Below are 25,840 nucleotides of genomic sequence, written 5' to 3'. Positions count from 1 at the left end.
CGTTTACTATTGAAATAATACAATTTCAGTATTTTTTATTTGCATTAATGTAAAATTATTAATTGTGTTATAATATTCTTTATGCTTTCAATACATTCCATGCAAACTGCCTCAGAAGTAAGATTTTACAAACATACTGTCACAACAGTCTATGCATTAGTTATGAATTACACACACAAAAAAAAACTTATAAATACCTTTGTGTGTTAGTGAAGTGTGAGGCATTCCCTAGCCATTTCTGCAATACATTTTCAAGCATCCCACTTTTATCTTCGCCATACACCAGTGTCCCATCCTGCAATAAGACCCATAATGCACACACTAAAAATACACAATACATATACTAGGGCATTACCAGTTTGCTGATGATGTACAAAGAAAACTACAATCAATTTTCTGCTTCACTACAGTTCATACTTTGTTAGTTAGTGATTGACTTTCCAAATAAAAATACATAATAGTATTACAATGGTCAATTCTAGGAAAAAATATATTTTCATAAAAATTCCTTAGGCTATTCCAAGCCATTTGATGAATTTATAATGTAAACCTTCATAGCCTACACATGTATTCAGCCACAGTCTACAAAAAAAAAGTTTAAAAAACTGTTTGCTGTCTCCTAGTTAAAAGTGTATCTGAGACGAATATTCATATCCAGATTTACTAGTCCTGTTCCATACTAATTCTTTCTAAGGGTATTTCAGGAAAAAACCATTTTATTCATGAATAAACTTGAGGTACTCCCTCAGATGTCTTCAGTCAAATGAAAATTTGGACATTGCTGACAAACATGTTGATGATGAAGGTAATTGAGTTTATAAATTGTTGTGTATTGTGGGCCGCGGGGCAGGTTGGCGGCAATGTTGTTGTTGTTGTAGTTAGTAATGGATGTTTGCGTGCACGAGGTGTAGAGAAATATATGGACTGATAAGTAACTAATTGTATGTAATGGGATGAAATAAAGAGTACACAAAAGTGGCGACGAGGATGGGATCCATTCGTGCATGTGTTGCCGGCCGGTGGCGTGAATGGTAATACAGTAAACAGTAAACACTGATGGCACGTTTTAGCTCTTTTGAAGAGTTTGTGCCAGGGAAAGATGCCTGGAAGACGTATGCAGAACGGTGGAATTATTACCTGGTGGCCAACAAGGTCACAGACAAAGAAGAGCAGAAGGCTATATTTTTCACGGTGTGTGGCACGGAACTTTATAACCTGGTTTCGTCACTGGTGTCTCCAAAGGCTACGAGCGAGGTGGCGATATCCAAGATTTTGGACTTACTGTCGACACATTTCGAACCTAGACCGAGTGAAGTGGTGGAGTCTTTCAAGCGAGACCAACAAGAAGGTGAAAATATTGCCGAGTATGTAGCGGCTTTGCGGCGGCTGGCGGCACACTGCAATTTTACCGACCCGAAAGGATGCTACGCGATCGTCTAGTGTGCGGGGTCCACGATAAAACGGTGCAACATGCGATGCTATCTAAGGACAATCTCACGTTCAAGGTGGCAGTGGACTTGGCTATAGCGGCAGAGGCGGCAAGTCGGAATTTACGTGATATCCGGGGAGCAGTGGGGAGTGAACTGGTTGGTGCAATGGGTGGTATCAAAATAGACAAAAAGACACCGGGAGACAAAATGTTTGTCAAGACACTAACTAGGAGTGATCCATCAGAAAGGCAGCTGTCATGCTGGAGATGTGCTGGGTCTCATAACCCCCACACATGTACGCATCGGGGCACTGTGTGTAATTTTTGCTCCAAGAAAGGGCATTTAGAAAGGGCATGTATAACGAAAAGAAATAGCCATCAGGGTAAAGCACAAACGAGAGTAAGGGGCAACCGAGAGAGTGGCAATTACAGGGTAGCTGGAGACAAGCAGTCATCGGATGAAGACACCGCAACATACAGCTTATATCCCCGATCAAAGTGGACGTGTGGTTAGATGGGCGTCAGTTGGAGATGGAAGTCGACACGGGGGCAGGCCACACTATTATTAGCAGTGATACATACAAACAGTTGTAGCCAGAGCAACCGGAGTTACAAGCGGCAAATATGGAAGTGCATACTTGGTCGCAAGAACGGTTGGGAGTTTTGGGATATATGAATGTACAAGTGCAAATGAAAACAGCATCAGCTAGGTTGACCCTGTTGGTGGCAAAGGGGGAAGGTCCAAGCTTGCTAGGGCGTAGCTGGTTGGAGCCTTTAGGAATTAGCGTAGAGGGGATCAATTATATTCATCAGGAACAAATTACAAGAGTGATCCAGGAATACCTAGGGGTATTTGGAGATATGGAGCTAGGACGTTATACCGGACCACCAGTGACCATTGAGCTTGAAGTAGGGGCGAAGCCAATATTTCATAAAAGCCGGCCAGTGGGATTTGAGTTGGCAGAGAAGGTCAGTGAAGAGATTGACCGGTTGGTGGAACGAGGGGTACTGGAACCCGTGACGTATTCAACATGGGCTACACCTTTAGTGCCGTAACGGAAAACGGATGGATCAGTTCGACTCTGCGGCGACTACAAATGTACCGTCAATACGGTATGCAAGAAAAATTACCACCACCTTCCGACCACAAACGAGGCATTCTCGAACCTGGCAGGTGGGAAATTTTTCACAAAGTTAGACCTAGCTGAAGCATATTTGCAAGTTTCAGTGGATGAGGTGACTGCAGAACTTCTCACAGTGAACACGATGAAAGGACTGTTCAAGGTCAAACGGTTGCCTTTTGGAGCATGTGCTGCCCCGGCGATATTTCAGCGGTTAATGGTAACCTTACTGTCCAGGATACAAGGGGTAGTGGTGCTCTTGGATGACATATTGATTACAAGAGCAACTGAAGAGCAGCATTGGGTACGGGTGCATCAAGTGCTAAAAAAAATTGAGAAAGCCGGTTAACGTCTTAACAAATCAAAATGCATGTTTGCAGCCACAGCAGTGAAGTTCTTGGGGTACATGGTGGACAGCAAGGGGATACACCCGACAAGCGAGAAAGTGCGAGCAATACATGGGGCCCCAAAACCGACAACGAAGAAGGAGCTACAGTCTTTTTTGGGGCTGTTAAATTTTTATGAGCGATTTCTACCACAGAAAGCTGCCCTCTTGGAGCCCATACACAGATTACTTGACCAGGGGAAGGAATGGGAGTGGACGCAAGCCCATCAACAGGCATTTGAGACTGCGAAGAAACTTCTGCATTCAGACGCGGTGCTCACTCACTACGATGCCACAAAGCACATTATTCTGACCTGCGATGCTTCCGAACATGGCCTGGGGGCAGTGCTGGCCCATGAGACTGAAGAAGGGGAAGCACCAATAGCGTATGGATCTCGTACCCTGCATAAACAGGAGAGGAACTACGCACAGATAGACAAAGAGGCTTTGGCCATCATGTTCGGGGTGACCAAGTTTCGACAATATTTGGCGGCACGGCCCTTTACGATCGTGACCGACCATAAACCACTCTTACTGCTTCTGGACCCAAGTAAACAGACCCCGGACATACTGTCACCCCGCTTGCTGCGTTGGAGTCTCTGGTTGCCTATGTATGATTACAGGTTAATATACATACCAGGGACGAAGATTGGCCATGCAGATGCGTTGAGCAGATTTCCATTACCGGCACCGGAGACGCAGGTTCCAGCGGTGGGGGACATGTTGATGTTGAAGGCATTGCCAGAACCCCCAATTGACGCCACAAGGCTAGCTACCCTGGCGGAGGAGGACCCGGTATTGAGGCTCGTGAAGAGAAACACAATGATAGGCTGGCCTGAGGACTGCGAGACAGAAGAGCTGCGGCCCTATTGGAATCAGAGGGAGGAACTGTCATTATACAATGGATGTATATTATGGGGCAATCGGGTAGTGATACCAATGGTAGCACGGCGAAGCCTGCTGGCAATTTTGCATGCCAACCACGATGGAATAGTACGGTCTAAACTCTAAAGCAGTGGCTCGCAGTTATATGTGGTGGCCGCAAATGGATCAGGATATAGAAAGAGACGTTCGAGAGTGCACCGAATGCCAACAGCTTTGAGCTAAGCCCACAAAATTAAAGGAGGTAAGTTGGCCCCCAGAAACAAAACCGTGGGCCAGGCTACACGTTGACTTTTTTGGGCCGTTTCAGGGGAAGATGTTCCTCCTGGTAGTGGATTCGTACTCTAAATGGCTGGAGGTGAAGATGGTAGCATCAGGGTCTTCCACGGCTGTGATTCGAGAGCTGAGAGAAATGTTTAGCTACCATGGGATACCGGAGTGCATCGTATCTGACAACGGTATGGCGTTTGTCTCACAGGAGATAAAGAAGTTTGCGGCACGGAATGGCATCCGACTCGTTCAGGCAACACCATTCCACCCTTCCAGCAATGGGCAAGCGGAACGGATGGTGCAAACGATGAAGGGAAAACTAAGAAAGTTGGGAGATGGGGATTGGCAAACGAGACTGGCCAGGACCCTCTTTGCACTTCGGACGACACCATGTTCAGGATTACAGAAGACCCTGGCGGAACTGTTGATGGGGAGGACACTTCGTACAGCTCTGGACCAGTTGCACCCAAGGAGTCAACCAGTGGCCCATCAGCCGCCATCCCCAACCACAGAAGTATCAGAAAGGCGGCGGTTTCACATAGGAGAGCAGATACTGTTCCGTAACTACCGTGGAGGGGCGAAGTGGTTGCCAGGAGTAATAAGGGCGTCACAAGGACAGTGGATTTATGAAGTGGCCGATGCATCGAGCAACAAATACAGGAGACATGTAGATCAGCTGTTACGACGTGTAGGACAGAGCCAGCACATACCGGTTCCCCGAGAACAGATACAGTTACCAATACATTCTAGAACAGAGAGAAATAGAAGGAAGAGAAGGAGCTGGAGAGGAAACAGGAAGGGAACCTGGTAGCGGGCCAATAGAGGGAGAGAACGCAAATGGAGGAGGACTGCAGTGGGCAGCAGCAGGTGCAGCAAAGGGCAGAAGTGACACGGAGGGACTATCGTCAGGAAGGGGGCCATTCGTCAGGTTCGGACAAACAGGCTGCCCCGAGTCGTGAGCTCAACCAACCTACAAGCCCAGGGCCTAGTCCATTTAGAGGTTTTGAACAAGAGGCTAGCAGTGAACACAAGGGGGAACCAAGGGGGCACGAGCAAAACACGACTCGCAGACGGAGGAGGCAACTACCAACAAAGCTGAAGGTCTATGTGTTGAAGTAACCTAACAAGGGAGGAGTGTTGTGTATTGTGGGCCGCGGGGCAGGTTGGCGGCAATGTTGTTGTTGTTGTAGTTAGTAATGGATATTTGCGTGCACGAGGTGTAGAGAAATATATGGACTGATAAGTAACTAATTGTATGTAACGGGATGAAATAAAGAGTACACAAAATAAATCATATTATGTATACTTTAGTTGCTCATCCCTCAATTTTAAAATAATTACTCTCTTTCTAGTAGTTTATTTTTATATCATTCTATATTAGTGCCTCTGTGGTCTTGCTGTCAGCACACCAGTCTCCCACTGAAGTGATGCATGCTCAATTCCCAGCAAATTCACACCTGGATGTTCCTATTTGGGAAATGCAGTGAACATTGCCGATGGTCAGTGGGTTTTCTCACTGTACCTACCCTTACCACTAGACCTGGTTCGCTCTGAGCGTCGGATGAGGTACTAATAAATCACACGACTACACGTGGGCTCTCCAGGCATCCCAGGCATCAGTCTTTAAGGTTACTTTGACGTGCGACATGCCGCGCACGTCTATAATCACGAAGCCGTCAGCCCCTTCCTTCCTAAACACGTGTGCGCGCCGCCACCACTGACGGCCGCAACAGCTGTCACCGTCCGGCCACCTCCGCGTCGCCCGTTGCCAAGGCGACCGCGCCGCGTCCTTGGTTGCCATGCCAACCAGCTGGGTGCGCGCGCACACTCCTACCGGCCGCCACCCCTCGCCTATCCCTCTCTCGCCAGGCCAGCCGAGTGCGCGCGCAGCTTCCCCCTCCTCACCCAGCACCGCCTACTGGTCGCCACCCCTCGCCTACCCCTCTCTCACCAGGCCGAGCGGGTGCGCGCGCAGCCTCCCCCTCCTCACCCACCTCCGCCTGCCCAGCCGCCTCCTCCCGCCTACCCCTCATCCTCCAAGCCGAGGTCCGTCCAAGTCACGTAGGCCGGCTGGAATTCCTGGAAGCGCCCATGATTCTTGGAACCCTCGGCCCTTCCTACGTCACGCCCTGGCCCTCAGGAGGGGTATATAGGGCCCGCCCTTGGGCAAAAAAAAAAAAAAAAAAAATCTCGAGGCACCACTGGCTGCCGAGCCTCGCTCACCGCGCCATGATTCGCTCACCGCGCCTTCACCGGCAGCCGAGCCTGCCAGCCAAGAGCAGAAGACAGACAACCGGGTCCGTGAGTTAGTGTGTATCGGGAGGCTGTCGGTACCAACCGCGAGGGTGCGTAATAAAACTCGTACCGCATATCGGACAGTGTTCTTTCGGGGTGAGGGAGAACCTCGGGGACCTATCCCGCCGCCAGCCAGCCAGCCAGCCAGTCCGCCAGCCAGCCAGTCTGCCAGCCGCCAGCCAGCCGCCCGACTGCCAGCCAGCCAACCACCCGCCTGCCAGCCAGCCAGCCTGCCAGCCAGCCGCCCGCCTGCCTGCCAGCCAGCCAGCCAGCCAGCCAGCCAGCCAGCCAGTCTGCCAGCCAGCCAGCCAGCCACCCGCCTGCCAGCCAGCCAGCCAGCCAGCCAACCGCCAGCCAGCCAGCCAACCGCCAGCCAGCCAGCCAGCCAGCCAGCCAACCGCCCGCCTGCCAGCCAACCGCCCGCCTGCCAGCCAGCCAGCCTGCCAGCCAGCCAGCCAGCCAGCCAGCCAGCCGCCCGCCTGCCAGCCAGCCAGCCAGCCAGCCAGCCAGCCAGCCAGTCTGCCAGCCAGCCAGCCAGCCGCCCGCCTGCCAGCCAGCCAGCCAGCCGCCCGCCTGCCAGCCAGCCAGCCAGCCAGTCTGCCAGCCAGCCAGCCAGCCGCCCGCCTGCCAGCCAGCCAGCCAGCCAACCGCCCGCCTGCCAGCCAGCCAGCCAGCCAGCCAGCCAGCCAGCCAGCCAGCCAGCCAGCCAGCCAGCCAGCCAGCCAGCCAGCCAGTCTGCCAGCCAGCCAGCCAGCCAGCCAGCCGCCCGCCTGCCAGCCAGCCAGCCAGCCAGCCAACCGCCCGCCTGCCAGCCAACCGCCCGCCTGCCAGCCAACCGCCCGCCTGCCAGCCAGCCAGTCTGCCAGCCAGCCAGCCAGCCAGCCAGCCAGCCGCCCGCCTGCCAGCCAGCCAGCCAGCCAGCCAGCCAGCCAGCCAGCCAGCCAGCCAGCCAGCCAGTCTGCCAGCCAGCCTGCCAGCCAGCCAGCCAGCCGCCCGCCTGCCAGCCAGCCAGCCAGCCAGTCTGCCAGCCTGCCAGCCAGCCAGCCAGCCGCCCGCCTGCCAGCCAGCCAGCCAGCCAACCGCCCGCCTGCCAGCCAGCCAGTCCGCCAGCCAGCCAGCCAGCCTGCCAGCCAGCCGCCTGCCAGCCAGCCGCCCGACTGCCAGCCAGCCAACCGCCCGCCTGCCAGCCAGCCAGTCCGCCAGCCAGCCAGCCAGCCAGCCAGCCTGCCAGCCAGCCAGCCAGCCGCCCGCCTGCCAGCCAGCCAGCCTGCCAGCCAGCCAGCCTGCCAGCCAGCCAGCCAGCCACCCGCCTGCCAGCCAGCCAGCCAGCCAGTCTGCCAGCCAGCCAGCCGCCCGCCTGCCTGCCAGCCAGCCAGCCAGCCAGCCAGCCAGCCAGCCAGCCAGCCAGCCAGCCAGCCAGCCAGCCAGCCAACCGCCCGCCTGCCAGCCAGCCAGCCTGCCTGCCAGCCAGCCAGCCAGCCAACCGCCCGCCTGCCAGCCAGCAAGCAGGTCAGCCCTACTACTGGGAGACCGCAGAGCCAAACCAGCCGCAGCCCGTAAGTAGGCATCAGACGAGGGACACTGGGAGCCACTTTTAGGGCATCCCAAGGTGGGGGAGAATCCTACCTACCCCTCTTAGGAACCTCCAGCCAGAAGTTACTCGTGCCAGTCAGGCCGCTCCCTTCTTATTCAGGCAGCACAGTAAAGATTGGACGCAGGGAGGGGACTCGCTCCAGCAAGAAGCAACCCTCACCTCGCGACAATTAGTGGCGCCCAACGTGGGGCCACTCCCTTCTCACTCAGGCAGCAAACTAAAGATTGGCGCTTAAGGCCATTCTGGAAGAGCCAGAGAAGAGCCTCGCGACAACTTATCACGAGGTCGAGCAAAAGCATACATGAAATATGATGTTATTTATATAATGTGACCCTCTTACACAAGTAACGAATACAAATTAAACATTATAGTGAAGCAGTTCAAAAAGCGAAATAACACAGAATCATTTTATGTGCGTCCCAGAACAACCATGTGTCTGGAAAAAGTAAATGTTGTTTGTGTCAAAAATCTGTCACACGGAATTAATACATTTTGTTCAATCAGTCTACTATTCAAAGTAGGACCAGAGAGAAAAACGAAAACGTTTGTTAAAATGTTAGAATGGAACTTGATCAGAAATAGCAGAATTGAAGTACTCAGAATGCAACGAGAGTTCTACTTCGGGTGGTGGTCAGTTGAGGCTGAGAGGAGCGTTGCAAGCAGGCATCATCCGCGCATCAGTCATTATTCAAATCTTGTAACCATGTTGTACGTGAAACAAAGATAACCCCTTAATATGCTTATATTAACTCAACACAAACCCAGGAAAAATATTATGCTTAACTAAATAATTAAAGCTTTACTTAAAAATTAAAGCCTGTGCTTGGCTTGGCTTCATCATTTAGATAAAACTGAAAAAGAAATTCATAAGACACTTGGTGTATAAAACTGAAAGTTTACAATAATTAATTATTGCTTATTATGGGTGTGGAGCAATGACTCTACATGGCTGGCGTGGCATTTGTTGAAGCACATGTACGGCGGGAGATTTGAAAGCAATGTGGGGATGGAGTGGGAGTTGGGGTGACGGATTACATTGGTCTCATAGGAGGGGCGTACGTAGCCTCTGGTCGATGTCACAACTCAGTCATGAGCAGGTTTCTTTTAAATACTTAAGTTCATTAAATATGAAAGCCACACTAGATTACCAAAAAAATATTTTAAAAAGTTATTTTAAAAATTGTTTGTACCTGAAATATCCTAAGGTTATTCTGAGGACATGCGAGCAGTGCCTTCAAAGCCCCCTTCATCCTCTTGTGGTTTCTAAAACAAAACATGTTTTTTTATAAACGTACAAAAATATCTATAAAACATTACAAATGTTTAAAAATCCCTCAAAATTAAAACACTTACCCTGAGAACAAATCTAATGGGCAGTACTTGCTATGAGATTTGATAATGCCTTTCTTCAGCTAAAAAATAAAGAGAAACTCTTAAAATTGTACAAATCAACCTACATTAAATATAAAACAAATGTTAATTAAATTTTTTACTTCCATTATTTTAAATTCAATATTATTCTCACACAAATGTCTGTCAAAAAATATATATAATATACATTTTTCTTTCATTGTAGGTGAAGGTTAACAATCAGTATTTAAGGATTATACATATTAATTAAAGAAGCTACTGATATAGTATTGGAACAATAATTACAAGCTTTCAAAATGCACATAATTGTAACTCAAAAATTGCTTTACCTTTTTTTTTTTTTTGTAAAATGCTAATTTTTTGCAAAATTTCTAAATAGTAATAAATACAGCTATCAAAACTCATTTTTGCAATTTATTTTATCATCAAATTTTTGTAATATATGCTAGGATGTTTGGAGATTATTTTACAGCATCAGCAACTGAACAAATTTCAATAATTATGTTTTGCAAAGAGAGAGTCCGGGTGTTTGAGCAATAATGAGGCCGTAGAGTTATGAAACACACATGAACCACACCTATTACCACATGGTGGTAAATTAGCTCTAAGTAAGGCATTCTAAAAGGCAACCTGCTGCGGTTCAGAACCCAATCTAATACGCACAACAGTGGGCACACTGTATCCAGGCTAGATACCTGCGAACAGCCCCAGACAAGGGCCTGCCTGTGACACTGCTTGACACTGCTCACGACTCCTCACCGCCACCCTTGTCAGAAGTTGGCTCGGGTCAGGGGTGGACAAGCCGCCTTAGTGCCAAGGTGACTGTCGGAGACTAACCAGAGAGGTATACGTCACACTCTAAATTCACAGTGAAAGGATGCTAAGTTTTAAGAATTGTGGGGAATCAAAGGCGAGCAATCTTTATACCTACTTTAGTTTAACTATAGAAATACTAATTTTCCTGTCCATTTATTAAATTTAAAATACCTATTTTACAAATTTTCACTAACCAAAAATTAAATCAATGCTATCAACTTAAGTATTGAGAATAAATAGCCAGCAGTTCAATTATTGTTAATATTAGAACTTTTAATATTATTTAAGTCCCTGTCTAGTGCTGGAGGCTTAGTGAAAGACGGCTTACGAACCAAATGATTGTAAAAACACCCATTCTCAATGTTCCTTATCCTTTTCATTTCTCCCCATATAACCAACTTTAAGCTATTACTTATTAAAAAATTTACAAAAAATAGTTGCTACTGATAAATTTACTATAAATTTCTATCATTCTTTAGAGAGTTACCCCTCTTTTTTTTTTTATGTAAAATAAGAATAGTTTGTGGTCTAAAATGCCACAAAATCTTAATTACATAAAACATTCAAAATCTAAACATTAAAAAATCAAATTTAATGAGAGGTTTATTTAATTTAATAGTGTTTTCAATCAATTATTTTCAGAAAGATCAATGAACACATTCTTTAAATTAATATAGCACTTAACATTATTAACACAATGAAGTTGGCATGAACTGAGAGAACATAAGCTTTTATGTATTATTCAAGAAGGCAAGAATTGACTTAATACCTAGTCACAATAAGTATTCAATTAAAGTTCATTTTACAAAGTTGTTTACATTAGCATTTGATTCATGTGCAAACTTTCCCCTTAGGTAACAAAAAATCACTCTTTTATGAAGATACATCAATATATATAGATACACACAAACAAACACACACACAAACAAACACACACACAAACACAAAATTACCCAAATATTAACAAAAATTAGTTTAAAGCTTTATAATTATGAATGGCATTTACAACAACAATAAATGTTTATTCCATTTCATTTGGTTTATGTATGGATTGAGAACCTTTTTTTGGTTAAAACTAGCATGTTGGTGACTTGTTAGTTCAAATTTAGTTTTTTTTTTTTTTGTAAACTACAATACAAAATTCAACACTAAAATACTGGTACGACAATACATACTAAAATACAACATATATTTTGTTAAGAATAATCAGGTCATGTGATTTTTATTGTGCATGAAAATCATCAGTTTCAAAATGGTTTTCTCAAATTGTAAAGCTGTGTGTCAAATGTTTTCTGTTCTGCTGGTATCCATCCGGACCGTAACTGTTCTCGTACAGCCACTGACCTGTCCGGCCCCAAGACCCTTCAAGCAAGACTAGGGGCTCACACGACCGGATATTTGCTGGCTCCAGTAGGGCCCGAAGCCTGGCCAGAGCCCGTCCCAGCAGTTTTACCTTACCTTTGATTTTATCACGTTTAAACACTTATTGCCCCAATGAATAAAATGCTCCCCGAAGATAAACTTTAACTGTGCACCTGAAGAAAAAAATTTTTTGTAACCTCTATATCTTAAAAAAATAGAATACGCAAGAAATCAAGACAGTTTGTTGCCTTTATGTACATGCTTTTTACATCATTCAGTTCACTACCTGTCAAAGTTTGTTTTATTATATAATATTGTCACGGCATATTTTTTTTAATGTTTTCAATTGCCATTTTGATTTTTTGTTAAAACGGTAGAATGTTTTGGTAGTTAAATGAAGGTTTGTTTAAGTTTGTGTTGCTGCAGTTGTGTTGAGATAGTAGCTACACGGGAATGGGATGAACTGTGTCTGGCTCGCCACGTTTCCCTCGGCTATCACGTGATCCTGGCATACTTCCAGCTCAGCCCGGCTGTGTTTGGCCGTGCGTTGCAATAGCTTCAGCAGCCACGCTGTGGCAAATTCTGTTCTGTCAAAAGTTGGTAGGAGGAGAGTGGAGCTAGAGCACGAGACTGCTGTGGCGTTGCATCCTCCTGTGTGGGCTGTTGTCTGGCAGCATCGTGTCCTTGGCGGCTTCTGCATTTGGGTTTCAAGGCACTGGGGTGCGATTTATATTTTTAATTTCTGGAAAAATTGAGGGAAGAGAACCCTTGCGGAGATACCCACCTGTATCTGTTAAAGTTTTTTTTTTCTTTCCAGATTTTCATTAATTTAAGTTTAGCAGTGACCACCGAAACAATTGTAAGTTTCCATCAAAATGTTATCTTCTCTCTCTCATAAAGTTGTTTTTGTTAATAAAGTAATTTATTTTAGTTTTGGATTTTTTTATTTTCTTGAGTAACGTTGAAGTTTTTATAAGTTCCTGTTTGATTCGCAGGAAGGCCAATTACAAAGTTTAATGGAAGATGATCAAGTAAGATTTTATATTTGATAGCGTTCTTCGTAAGGGGCAAGTAGCCCTCAAGCAATGTTTTAAATAATGATTTGTGGTTACACCACAAAAGGTTGGTTTTATTGTACTTTTTTGGAAAAGAGAAAATAAGCCAAAGATTTTATGAATAAATCTCAGTCTTCTAGTAAAATGGTTATGGTTTGTTGTTAAAGAAGTACCCTGTCATCATTGCGTTTTAAGAAGTAATATCCTATGCTCAAGTTTTTGGTATATTTTTTATTTTGTTAAAGGAAGCTTCCCCAGTAACTGTCCATACAGTCCTGAAAATAAAGATCCCGATCATCCCTCGCGTATAAACCCCACCCCAGTTTCTAGTGGTTGTTAGAGACCTCTGATCCTTATGAGGAATATCTCACTTAATCCCGGGGTGGTGGAGGCCATTTGTTTTACGAGCTGTGGTCTTGTGATTAAAGAACTACTACCAATCATACCATTTCATCTCAACTTCATTTCATTTTAATCAAATCTCAAGCATCCCCATTTTAATATTATCAAATACATTTACATATTATTCTGGTTATTTAATGAGTAAAAGACACTTTGTAAGAGGGAACATTTGCTAGTTTTTAACAGTTAAAACGACTAATTTGTTACCACAAATATTATGATATTTAACCTTTCAAGACTAGGGCCATTAGTAAAATTTAATCTTTACTAATGAGATATTTAGTATAAGATTACAAATCAATATTTTGTTAGATAACATTAAGTAAACAGTAGCTAGTTCAAAAAGACTGCATGAATAAGTACAGTTATAGAAAAATAACATTGCACATCTTGCAACCAGAGCCTCTCTTCTAGCAGGCACAATGTCTAACACACATTGTGCCATAAAACACTGTTAAAAAAATTCATAATTGCCAAAATATTTCATCTTACTAAATTGGGTGCTAAAAATAGGGGTGGCAGGAAACCCAGCAGCAATCTCAGGGGGATGACCTGGTAGAACATGCTAGACATTAGTCAGCACAGAGAGCAACAGAGTTCCTAGGGCTCGAACATAAGGTGGAAGCAACCTTGAGGTGTTGCTTGAGGCAGAAGGTGCACTTGGGCAGGACTCGGTCCGGCACTGCGATCCAACCCTGCTTGGGCTTCAGCTCCACGCAGAAGGTCGGCTGGCGCAAAGACACGGTCAGGTGCGAAGGCAGCATGGAGCAGTCGAGACACACCGCCACGTGGCTGCCGCAGATGTCCTTGTGGAGGCGATGAGCTGTGCACGCGAGCAACATGCACTGCACTCTGGGAACAATCCACACCCCGGTATTCCTTTCACTGTAACAACACTCCTGACTGTATATACTACGATGGTAAACCATTTCATTGTAAAATGAGAGAAGAACACAGCATTCAAGAATTTTCAAATCTGTTGTGTAGTATTCTATATCTTTATCTCTGTTACTTGAAAAACTTATGTTATACATATGTAATCTGAGCTGTGATCAAAAATAAATTGTTTTGCTGTGATGTTTCAAGCACAAATATTTTGGAACTTGCAGTACAGTAAAATTTTTAACTTTTAACTGTTCCTGTATTTACTGGATCTATTGGCAATAGCTGAGAACAAGGTCCTGTAACATCTGTTGAAGCTACTGGAGCTCAAAATAACTTTTTAAAAATATGATTGGCTGAAAAAGTCGCTACAGCAACATTGTAGTCTTAGATCTGAAATACGAAAGAGAAATTTTACCTTTGTTAAAGACTCTAATATTTTATTATTATGTATTTTATTTTTTTATACCTAGTTTAAGTAAATACTAATGCTGATTCAAAAACAAGATTTTTATGAAAAAAAAAACCCTACCTATCTTTTGCAAAACAACTTTTTTCCATTTATAAATCACTATATTAAACACATTCGCTACCAATTGCTTGCTTAGGAACCACTGTCACAAATATGTCACTATTAATTTATGTGGGAAATGATACCAGAAAACTGCTTGGTCTACGTAAGATGTTATTCAATTAACATAGATGTGTAGTGAACATTGAAGTGTTTTCAGAATTACTCTATGGAGTATATTTCCTAAAATGCCAATATCTATAATGTAAAATGTGGTCTAGTTGGGCGCCGTGAAAACTCTATAAAGTACTAGTGCTGTGATTGTGTATGTAGCACAACTACTAACCTCTACAGAATATTAACTAAAATATGTCTTGTTATGTTGATAGTGAAAATAAATTATTCTCAAGTTGTATGTACTGGTGTAGTTTGACTCAGTGTGAATACCAAACAATAAAATGTCGTATAATTCCTTAGCAGTATGTCTCCTTCTCTTTGGTGTAAGTATTCTGACCTTAAAATCAACAAATATAAGTAGTGTGTTTAAAAGCATTAACTTCTCTATGACTGCTGATCTCAGTGTAACAAAAACTAATTATTCTTTCAAGACAATCCAAGCTAAATATTTCTGTCTATCTGGTTTAACATACACATGATATGTAAGTATGGTTATCAATCGGAAAAATAAAATATAATGAAAATTTAACTTTTTACTAGGGTCAAAATCATGGTTGTATGGGTGACAATACTCTTTTGCAACATATCCAACTGTAACATGAAAAGTGACAGAGTCAATGATTAGCAAGCAACATACAAATACCTTTGATACAATTATTCATGTTTAAATAGGTTTTTCATTAAACAAAATTTCAATATCCGTTATACTTAAATGTCTTTCAGAACTAATTACGTTTTACGTAATTGTATCACTGAATAATAGTTTGGTTATCAGTCAATATTTTAAATATTATTGAAACACATTTTAACTGGCAAATTAGTCTTTTCTTTGTTTTTACTAGCTCAGTCTCTTTCGGTAGATCAAACTGTCTCAAGACTTCTCAAGACTTCTGGACCTGGGGCTATTCTTTAAACATTCAAGACAATTAATGACTTTAACAGATTTTAACTTTGATATCGTACATATTACTGATCAATGTCAGTTAACCAGGTCCAGTATGTACAAGCTACAAGTCTTTACGTAGTTAAGTAGTATTAAGTTGTTTTAGCGAGTTTCAAATTAGGTCTTGATCGTAAACATCATAGTTTAAGATATCTTGCCATTAAAATAGGACAGGTAACTTCTCGCTGTTCTTGTTAATTCGGGGATGGGGCAAACAAACCTCGTCGCGTCGTTACAATACCAAGAGGCTGTGGAAAACCTCTCCGAACCCCTGTCTCTCCTCCGATGTTGCTGGTTAGATCTCACTCTCCTCCGATGTCGCTGGTTGGGTCTCCGTCTCGATGCACCTCCTCTCGTGCTGCTGGTACTCCAGCAGGACTGGCGTCGGTCACCTGGAGTCGTCTAGAAGGATGATGTCCTCCGGTACACCGTCTACGATGCCGTCTACCGCTGTCGAACTCCTTCCATCTCGAAGATTGATAGTCCTTTTCTTCTTTTCTTCTTAATTCGTCGTTGATCCAGTTATATTTATGCTGTTAGTCAAAACTTATCGTCGTCGTAGATTCTTTAGTAGAGCTTCGAACATCGGTAACTACCTCTTCTTCATTGTGTAGTTCCGGTATTTATTATAAAATCATCAATTTCACGTAGATTCTAGCTATTCAGTCGTCGTACCAATGTTTTACGTGATATTCTTACATTCATTTATGACTAAATCACGGAGCTCTTTCTCTCTAATCCTTCTCCCATGATAGTAGAACAGAAACTCAAGTTCCAATTTGTTTCAAACAGTCAAAGCTTTCTCTATTGAACACTCTCCGAAATCACACTGGAAATACTAAATTCTTTAAATAAAATCTATGCGCAGTCGAGCGTCCAATCACATATACTCTTTCCTCAGTAATGACCCAAAAACAATATTAAAAGGTGTAAGCTCATTTCCTATTCGTCGCCGTTTAACAAATGTTTGCAAAGACATTTCATAAAATTATTACTTAGATAAAACATGAAAATACTTAAAGAGTAAAACCAAATTGACCTGACCATAGAGATACAATACTGGTAAATATAATTCATAACAGGACTAAGACAAAGTCATAGAGGTAAGAAGTAAAATAATAAACATAAAATTCATTTCTATTGAGGGCTTCTCAAATACCTCTATAGAATAGTCCCCTTCAGAAATGTGACTAACGAACTATACTCTGATATAGGTCTTAGGACCATTTCTCATCATACAAACATCTCATCTATATTCTAATTATTTGCAGAAAATTTACATTTCATATTATTGACCTTATTTACATACTTACTTGCAAACATAGAGTATTGTCACCGATATATGTCTTCAAACGGACATATGTGTAACAGTGTATACTATTCTACAGGAGTGTAATATTTCCTCAACTGCGTTATATTATAGTGTCCTATTACTTGTTTCGTTTTAATGTCAGACAGTTCGTAACAGTTACTTCTAATAATCTTCGTGATCATATATGGTCCATCGAAGAGTAGAAATAGCTTCTTAGTAACGTACTTCCAAAATTGGCTTACTGGATTCGTTCTCTTGAGTACTAAATCTCCACAATTAAAACTCATCTTGCTGGAATCTTTCTGGTATTTTCTCCGAAGATCCGCCGTGGATGTCAACTTGGCTGCGACCAACTCTTCAGTTTCCTTCTGTATCATTGCAATGCATTTTTCCGAAACTTCCCAATTTTCAGTAGTTTTCGTATTTTCTGTGTCATCCATAGCAGTTACCATCCAACCTGCAAAATTCAAAATTATTTTATGGCTAGCTAGAAAATCTACCCCGAAAATTACTGGTTTGGCCAATCCTTTTACGATTAATACATTAATGTACTTGGTGCTACCTAAACCTTCTACTTCCAATAAGGTCTGACGATTAATGATGGGACTAGCCCTTGATGTAACCCCTAGAATCTTTAAACTCGGTACTGGCATTCTCGGTAATGATATTCCGGTGCTCTCTATCATGGCTACGCAGTCTTCGCTGATGCAGGATATCTCTGCGCCGCTGTCTAATAGTACAGGCACTTTAACTCCGTTTAAAGTTAACGATATCTCCGGACATAGTGCTTGTTTCGCTTGAACTTCGGTTTCTGTGGGCTCGCTGAGTAAAAATTCACGCTCGTTTTCTTTGAACATAATGGTGTGTATGCTTCGACAATTATTCTTGTCATTTGCGTCGGGATCCAATTTTATACTAGCCCCGTCTAACTTACAATTAGGGACTGACGTGCGGAGCGGGTTTTCGCCATCCCTAATTAGTTTACCGCACTGTCCTTAAATCCTCTAATTTGCTCTTGTGACAAATTAGCAAATCCATTATTTGCATTCGGTGAAATCAAAAATGTGTTATTACCTCCTTGGTTTGTATCTGAGCTTCTGCTAGATTGCATGCGCGGCCATTCCGTGTTGCTTTGCTCGTGACTTGGCGCTATAGAATATGAATTTCTTTCTCCTTGTCGCGCGTCGTGAATGGTGGTGCTAAAGCTGTTCCCTTTTTCAGACGGTACAAACGTTTGTGCATTTATGCTGTACTGACCTCCGGAATGATTATTGTAATTTGCCGATCGTTCTTTCGTTGTTCGATTTTCGCCTGAATTCTCTCTGAAATTAACTGTCCCCTCCTGACGTTTATTCTCCCACTGTGATTCATTTTCGCGTCTGTCTTGTCGCTTCTCGTTTCTACGACGATAGTACTGTGGTTTATAAAATCCGTTACCATATCGCTGACCTCGATATCCATTGTGATACCAATTACTTCCGCAGTTTTCAACGTTCAGTGTGTGAATTTGAGGTTGTTTGTGTCCGCTGTTCTGCCCTTCATTTCGGTTACGCCAGTTATTGTATAACGGTGTCTGTTGGTTCGTGTTCTTGCGCTCGTTAGTTTCTTTGTGCGTTACCGTTTTATCGAGCTTAACGAGTCGTTCATACGTTAACAGTTGTTCCTTGAAATCTACAATATTACTGTATTGCCGTCCACTAAGTTGTAATTGATAATTGAGTGGTAATTGCGAAATTATCATGGCAATAAACTCTTCGTCTTCCATACGGCAATCAAGATAACGAGTTCTCTCGTACATATCGCTGATATGCGCCTCTAAATTTTGAAATTTACGATTTTCGAATTTTTCAGAATGCAACTGTATTCGCAAATTGCTTTGGATACGAGTATTCCAAAATTGGGATATGAAAGCTTTCTGAAACGATTCGTATGCGTGTACCGAATCTTTCGCCAACTCCCACCAATAATATGCCGTGTTTTTCAAGCAGTGGCTAACGCATTTCAATTTTTCTGCGTCTGTTAACTTAAATGTGTGGCAATATTCTCCAAACTGATTTAAGAATCTTCGAGGGTTTTCATTACTTTTCCCTGAATATGTTGGAACGTCATCCAACCATTTCTTAGAAGGGTGGTGTAGTGTAAGTACCGGATCTGCTGACATAATTGCAGTACTAATATTCGCGGGATTTCGCTCGGCTTCTATCGTTATCGATTTGTTTACCGGCGTGTCTTCCTTGTCGGTATTACATTCGCTAGTGTGGTGAGTCGTTAGTTGGGGCGAGAATGTTGCGATGTGTCTGGATTCTCTTTCTATTTCCCCTATTTTCGCCTCTACCATATCTAACCTTCCTGTTAGACGCTCGCTTAAGTGTACTACTTTATCGTCAGTGCGTTTACTGAATATTTCTACACCTTCAATACGAGTGTGTACACTGGAAAACTTCTGTTGCATCTCGTGCTGTGTTTCAGTTAAGTCATGCCTGATTTCTGCTGTTTCATCTGCAATCCTGCCTAAAGTGTTATTTAAGACTTGCACTAAATTGTCTAGTCTTTCGGCGTTTTCTCGCTCCTTTTGTTCCCTTTCTAACTTCTCCTCCTGTTCTATACGCTCACGTTCTTGTTTCTCCCGTTCCCGTTCTAGTTTCTCCTCCTGTTCTTTACGCTCCCGTTCTTGTTTCTCCCGTTCCCGTTCTAGTTTCTCCTCCTGTTCTTTACGCTCCCGTTCTAATTTCTCCTTATTCATGAACTGGAACAGTGCATCTAGGGTAACAGTTGGTGTCGGCGGCGAATGACCCAACTCCATTTCCTGCTGTGACTCCATACCAGTAGTCTCGATGTGCTGTTCTGGTACTACTTCTCTAGGTTCTCGTTCAGGACTAGAGTCAGAAGTGTCATTGCTACCTCTCAAAAAATATGACTTCCTACCTGTGTCTGTCATCTTGACAAAATAAAATTACTGTCTGTATTTTTCAAAGTGTCTTGAGTTGTTCAAAAAAAAATCATAAAATAGTCCCTAACGTTGGCTTACACGTTGTGCGCCAAAAATTCTGAAGTGTTTTCAGAATTACTCTATGGAGTATATTTCCTAAAATGCCAATATCTATAATGTAAAATGTGGTCTAGTTGGGCGCCGTGAAAACTCTATAAAGTACTAGTGCTGTGATTGTGTATGTAGCACAACTACTAACCTCTACAGAATATTAACTAAAATATGTCTTGTTATGTTGATAGTGAAAATAAATTATTCTCAAGTTGTATGTACTGGTGTAGTTTGACTCAGTGTGAATACCAAACAATAAAATGTCGTATAATTCCTTAGCAGTATGTCTCCTCCTCTTTGGTGTAAGTATTCTGACCTTAAAATCAACAAATATAAGTAGTGTGTTTAAAAGCATTAACTTCTCTATGACTGCTGATCTCAGTGTAATAAAAACTAATTATTCTTTCAAGACAATCCAAGCTAAATATTTCTGTCTATCTGGTTTAACATACACATGATATGTAAGTATGGTTATCAATCGGAAAAATAAAATATAATGAAAATTTAACTTTTTACTAGGGTCAAAATCATGGTTGTATGGGTGACAATACTCTTTTGCAACATATCCAACTGTAACATGAAAAGTGACAGAGTCAATGATTAGCAAGCAACATACAAATACCTTTGATACAATTATTCATGTTTAAATAGGTTTTTCATTAAACAAAATTTCAATATCCGTTATACTTAAATGTCTTTCAGAACTAATTACGTTTTACGTAATTGTATCACTGAATAATAGTTTGGTTATCAGTCAATATTTTAAATATTATTGAAACACATTTTAACTGGCAAATTAGTCTTTTCTTTGTTTTTACTAGCTCAGTCTCTTTCGGTAGATCAAACTGTCTCAAGACTTCTCAAGACTTCTGGACCTGGGGCTATTCTTTAAACATTCAAGACAATTAATGACTTTAACAGATTTTAACTTTGATATCGTACATATTACTGATCAATGTCAGTTAACCAGGTCCAGTATGTACAAGCTACAAGTCTTTACGTAGTTAAGTAGTATTAAGTTGTTTTAGCGAGTTTCAAATTAGGTCTTGATCGTAAACATCATAGTTTAAGATATCTTGCCATTAAAATAGGACAGGTAACTTCTCGCTGTTCTTGTTAATTCGGGGATGGGGCAAACAAACCTCGTCGCGTCGTTACAATACCAAGAGGCTGTGGAAAACCTCTCCGAACCCCTGTCTCTCCTCCGATGTTGCTGGTTAGATCTCACTCTCCTCCGATGTCGCTGGTTGGGTCTCCGTCTCGATGCACCTCCTCTCGTGCTGCTGGTACTCCAGCAGGACTGGCGTCGGTCACCTGGAGTCGTCTAGAAGGATGATGTCCTCCGGTACACCGTCTACGATGCCGTCTACCGCTGTCGAACTCCTTCCATCTCGAAGATTGATAGTCCTTTTCTTCTTTTCTTCTTAATTCGTCGTTGATCCAGTTATATTTATGCTGTTAGTCAAAACTTATCGTCGTCGTAGATTCTTTAGTAGAGCTTCGAACATCGGTAACTACCTCTTCTTCATTGTGTAGTTCCGGTATTTATTATAAAATCATCAATTTCACGTAGATTCTAGCTATTCAGTCGTCGTACCAATGTTTTACGTGATATTCTTACATTCATTTATGACTAAATCACGGAGCTCTTTCTCTCTAATCCTTCTCCCATGATAGTAGAACAGAAACTCAAGTTCCAATTTGTTTCAAACAGTCAAAGCTTTCTCTATTGAACACTCTCCGAAATCACACTGGAAATACTAAATTCTTTAAATAAAATCTATGCGCAGTCGAGCGTCCAATCACATATACTCTTTCCTCAGTAATGACCCAAAAACAATATTAAAAGGTGTAAGCTCATTTCCTATTCGTCGCCGTTTAACAAATGTTTGCAAAGACATTTCATAAAATTATTACTTAGATAAAACATGAAAATACTTAAAGAGTAAAACCAAATTGACCTGACCATAGAGATACAATACTGGTAAATATAATTCATAACAGGACTAAGACAAAGTCATAGAGGTAAGAAGTAAAATAATAAACATAAAATTCATTTCTATTGAGGGCTTCTCAAATACCTCTATAACATGTTAAATTTGGAGAAAGACAAATCAATTTATCAGAAACAGATTTCATAGAAACATTTTTTTCCCACCCCTTCAAACAATGTTTGTAAATAAACATCACAGCTACTGTTGGCAGATGATTTGTGCATCATTTTTAACTACTCCACTGTCAGTGAAAGTTGTTTCAAAAAACCCAGCAACCATTTTACAGTACAGTGAATTCTGGAGTACACCATATAAAAGAAAACATACTTGATGTAGTACTGCCAAAAGTCTGTGTGTAAATTCAATCAATAACATTTTTTTTTCGTTTTCACTTCATCTGCAGTCGACAACTCCGGTAATGTAAAATATAATAAAATAATTTTGTATACTTTCCTGACAAAACCTATCATTATTTTATTGTCTTTACATTTGATGGATGTTAAACATCCATATTTAATAATCTATGAATATTCTGAAATATTACAACTTCAAAAGCATCATCATGCTGTGTGTATTGCACTAACAACCATTTTTAAATAATAGCTCAAAATATTTTAAAACTTTTATATGAAATATAAAGGTTAGATCAGAATATTATTGTGTCTGTAGTGATCCACACTTTAGTAAGGAACCATCCTAGAATTTTCCTGGAGTATTTCGGTAAAACATTGAAAACCAAAAACAGGATGTAGGTTTTTTTTTATACAGAGCTACTTTTTTACTCTGAGCTGATGAAATTTTACTTACTTGACCTTCATGAGATTTCCAAAAAAATATTATTGCCCCCCTTTCCGTATCACTTAAAACAAATTTCGGTGTTTATGAATAAAATTTTGCATACTTAATGTTCGAAATATTAGGAAAATTCTGTAGACACTCTGGACAGCAAACCAAAACATTGTGTGTACCCCCAAGCTTTGTAATAAATGTTCGCTGTGTGTGTGTGAATCTGAGTGTGAGTGTGTGAGTGTGAGTGTGAGTGTGAGTGTGAGTGTGAGTGTGAGTGTGAGTGTGAGTGAGTGTGTGTGTGTGTGTATATATATAAAATCTACATTTTGATTCAAGTATGGATAAATTTTACAGAATTGACCTTGGACCAAAATAAGAGAAAAATCATTGTCGACCTGAGATTTTAAAAAACTACCCCCATTCCATTACATGCAGCCTCCTCTCTCTGCACAAAGCCCACGCAATTCTTGGTACTTCAGCTAAAGTCTGTTTCATGCTTAGATTGCAGTTCATATATTCAGAGTAAATGGCACCCACTGTGTCCATTTCTAGCTTGTTAACATTTAATTTGTATTTTATATATTTTAGATAATTATAATAAGTTTTAATTTTTTTTTAATTTATCTATTTGTTTATTTTTCTAAGACCATAAAATAGTGTCTTTACAATTTTATACATTTTGAAAGAAAAAAATATTAATTCAAAACACAAATTATTATTTCACAGGAGAAACTATTTGTAGCAGTCAATCATTGTTAATAACAAAACATTCCATTAATTATGGTTAAACAAAGCCAAAAATTTTGAATATTACATCATATGAAAAAAGTTTATAAAAAATATGGTTGAAACCAAAGTGGTGTCTTTCAATTACATTTTTGAAAAGTAAGAATTGAATGCTATCATATGATGCTTTTGATGAAATACAACAAAAAGATGTATTTACAAAATTGTCATTCCAAATTTTCCTTTTGAACATTTTTTTTACATGTTTTTACATGTATTACATTATAAAGTACAGTACACTCCCGATTATCCGCGAAATTAAGTGGCAGGGCCACCGTGGATAGTGAAATTCGCAGATAATCCGCAAAAGAGCCGAAAAATGGGAAACAAATAAGAAAACCTTAATTTCAACTAAAAAATCTAAAACTTTATGTACAGTAAAAGTTACAATCAACAGTAAAAAATTGTTAATGATGCTAAAATTTTAGTATTTTACTGAATTATTAACATACAATACATTTCAGTAATGTAAACATAAAAGTGCTCAACCATACGACTAGAAACAAAGAGCGACAGAGACAAAAATAGCAACGCATGCCAGCCTACTGGGTGAGTTCCGAGAAGGCCTGTGGCGTTTTACTGCATACTGCACACAATACACTCGTCAGTAGAGTTCAACTTTGCTCACTTGTAATAAAATACAGGTTTTCATACGTGCTGTATTTTTTCGTAGCATGCGCGGATAATAGGGAGTTTACTGTAGTGTCTTAACCTTCTGTGCTCTTTGGATATATCTGGCAACAAAGCACACTGAAACAAAGACAGCGCTAACAGCAGATATTGTGCACTGGAAAGCGAAAGGTAATGCCTATTGAAATATACACTACGATATAAGGATATTGTGAAACATGCCGTCTTGTGTTCTCCGATGGGCTGTACCTGGACGAACGGCGCGCAGCTGCGTCGCGAGCTCCTGCCTCTCGGGCGGCTCCACGTACGCCATGGACAACTGCTGCACGAAGCAGTCGCCCATCAGGGGCCTCATCACCCGCCGGCAGAACTCCACCTCCAGGCCGATCCTGTGCCTCACCTCCCGCTCCACGTCGCGGGCGCACGGGTCCTCCGACTTGCGGAACCGCACCACCTTGCGTTCCTGTGGGCACGCGCCAGCTGTCAGTACCTCCCCGCACACTGTGCCGTTCAGCAGTGGTGACGACGAATGCTTCTTGAATGTAGTTAACCTTGAGCGGAGGCACATCCAAGGATAACATTTTCCACACATCCCCCTTTTTCCAGTTAAAAAAAATTTCAAATGCCAACCACTTGGATATTAACTATAATAATAAATCACTAACCACATCAAAACTAGCATGACTGCTTGAAATTTCTTTTAATGCAAAAAGAACTTGAATTTTATATTACAAATACGGAAGTATTCAAACAGCCATCTTTGCCACTTTGTCATCATGAATTCAGCTCTTCAGAGGTGGAAATACAAGCACTTCTTCCCATGTACACTTCAACTACACAAATCAAAGTGTTTTGCCAAATTAAAGGAAATTAAAATTTCACTTCAGCTAGTTTAAAATTTCTTAATTTAAATATTTGTACAGCCTATGTGTCTCAGATAACATGGAATCTCACATTTCCATAACTATAATCATTGAGACTAAACTTAATGAGGAGCAATGACGATCTAAACGAAAGTGTTCGTACTACCACTAACGACAGCTTGTACGTCGGCTACGAACAACATTTTTATACTGTACTAAATATTGTGTAGTACTAATCACAAAAATCACAACTTAATCAGTTGAGGTTTATTGTGAAAGAAAATGTGGAATATAAACAAAAGTATATTACACAACTTTCTATAGGAAAACTACATTTTAAATTTATTGACGTAATATAAAACGTAAACACAACACATAAGTGTTGAATTAAACTTAGCACTAGCTTGTAAAATACCAAGAACATACTGTTGCTGTTTCTCTGACCTGAGGCACAGCAATCACGAGGTTAGCATTTCCCTCGCCCCGATACTTCCACTGCTTTCCGTGGAATGTCCAGTTGACGGGCAATTCTTCGTCCATCCCCAGTACCTGTACCAGTAAACACAGTTTCTTATTTAGGTGACAATGCACACCAATCTGCTATGTACAACAATTTACACACCACAGTTGGCACACAGGTTTACGTTAACCTCCCAATCTCAGCCCTGTCCAGCAAAGGCCATCATCGACTAGTTCATTGCAAGGGGCATATGCAGAATTTCATTTCGGAGGGGGGAGGGATAAAAAAACTTTGCTCGCTGTTTGCTTTCAAATACTTTCCTTTAGTTGGTGGGAATGATAATTTTTTTTATAATTTTTAGGATTTCATCACCCCCTACCCCCTTGAGTTCACAATTGGTCTTTGCCAAAAGCTTAAAAAACAACCTTCACCTACAATCTACCCCAGCACCAGCATGTGGTCAGACATGAT

General features: G+C 41.6%; 1 protein-coding gene across 4 annotated transcripts in view; it reads right to left on the bottom strand.

Moving 5' to 3' along the window:
• LOC134530767 (inositol-pentakisphosphate 2-kinase) overlaps nt 1-25,840 on the bottom strand; it is a 48,176-nt gene that overhangs the window by 5,600 nt on the left and 16,736 nt on the right. For all 4 annotated transcript variants that reach the window (XM_063365934.1, XM_063365931.1, XM_063365933.1 and 1 more), the window contains exons 2-7: nt 25,354-25,458; nt 24,296-24,509; nt 13,612-13,805; nt 9,330-9,388; nt 9,167-9,239; nt 198-295 (exon numbers count right to left, since the gene is read on the bottom strand). In XM_063365934.1, the coding sequence (XP_063222004.1) occupies nt 198-295; nt 9,167-9,239; nt 9,330-9,388; nt 13,612-13,805; nt 24,296-24,509; nt 25,354-25,449 (734 nt within the window). In that variant the 5' untranslated portion in view covers nt 25,450-25,458. The remainder of the gene's footprint in view (nt 1-197; nt 296-9,166; nt 9,240-9,329; nt 9,389-13,611; nt 13,806-24,295; nt 24,510-25,353; nt 25,459-25,840) is intronic.

This window comes from Bacillus rossius, chromosome 3, assembly GCF_032445375.1.
Source record: "Bacillus rossius redtenbacheri isolate Brsri chromosome 3, Brsri_v3, whole genome shotgun sequence".
NCBI lineage: Eukaryota > Metazoa > Arthropoda > Insecta > Phasmatodea > Bacillidae > Bacillus > Bacillus rossius.
The sequence above is the reverse complement of the archived record's forward strand: the minus strand, read 5'-3'. Positions and strand labels throughout refer to the sequence as shown.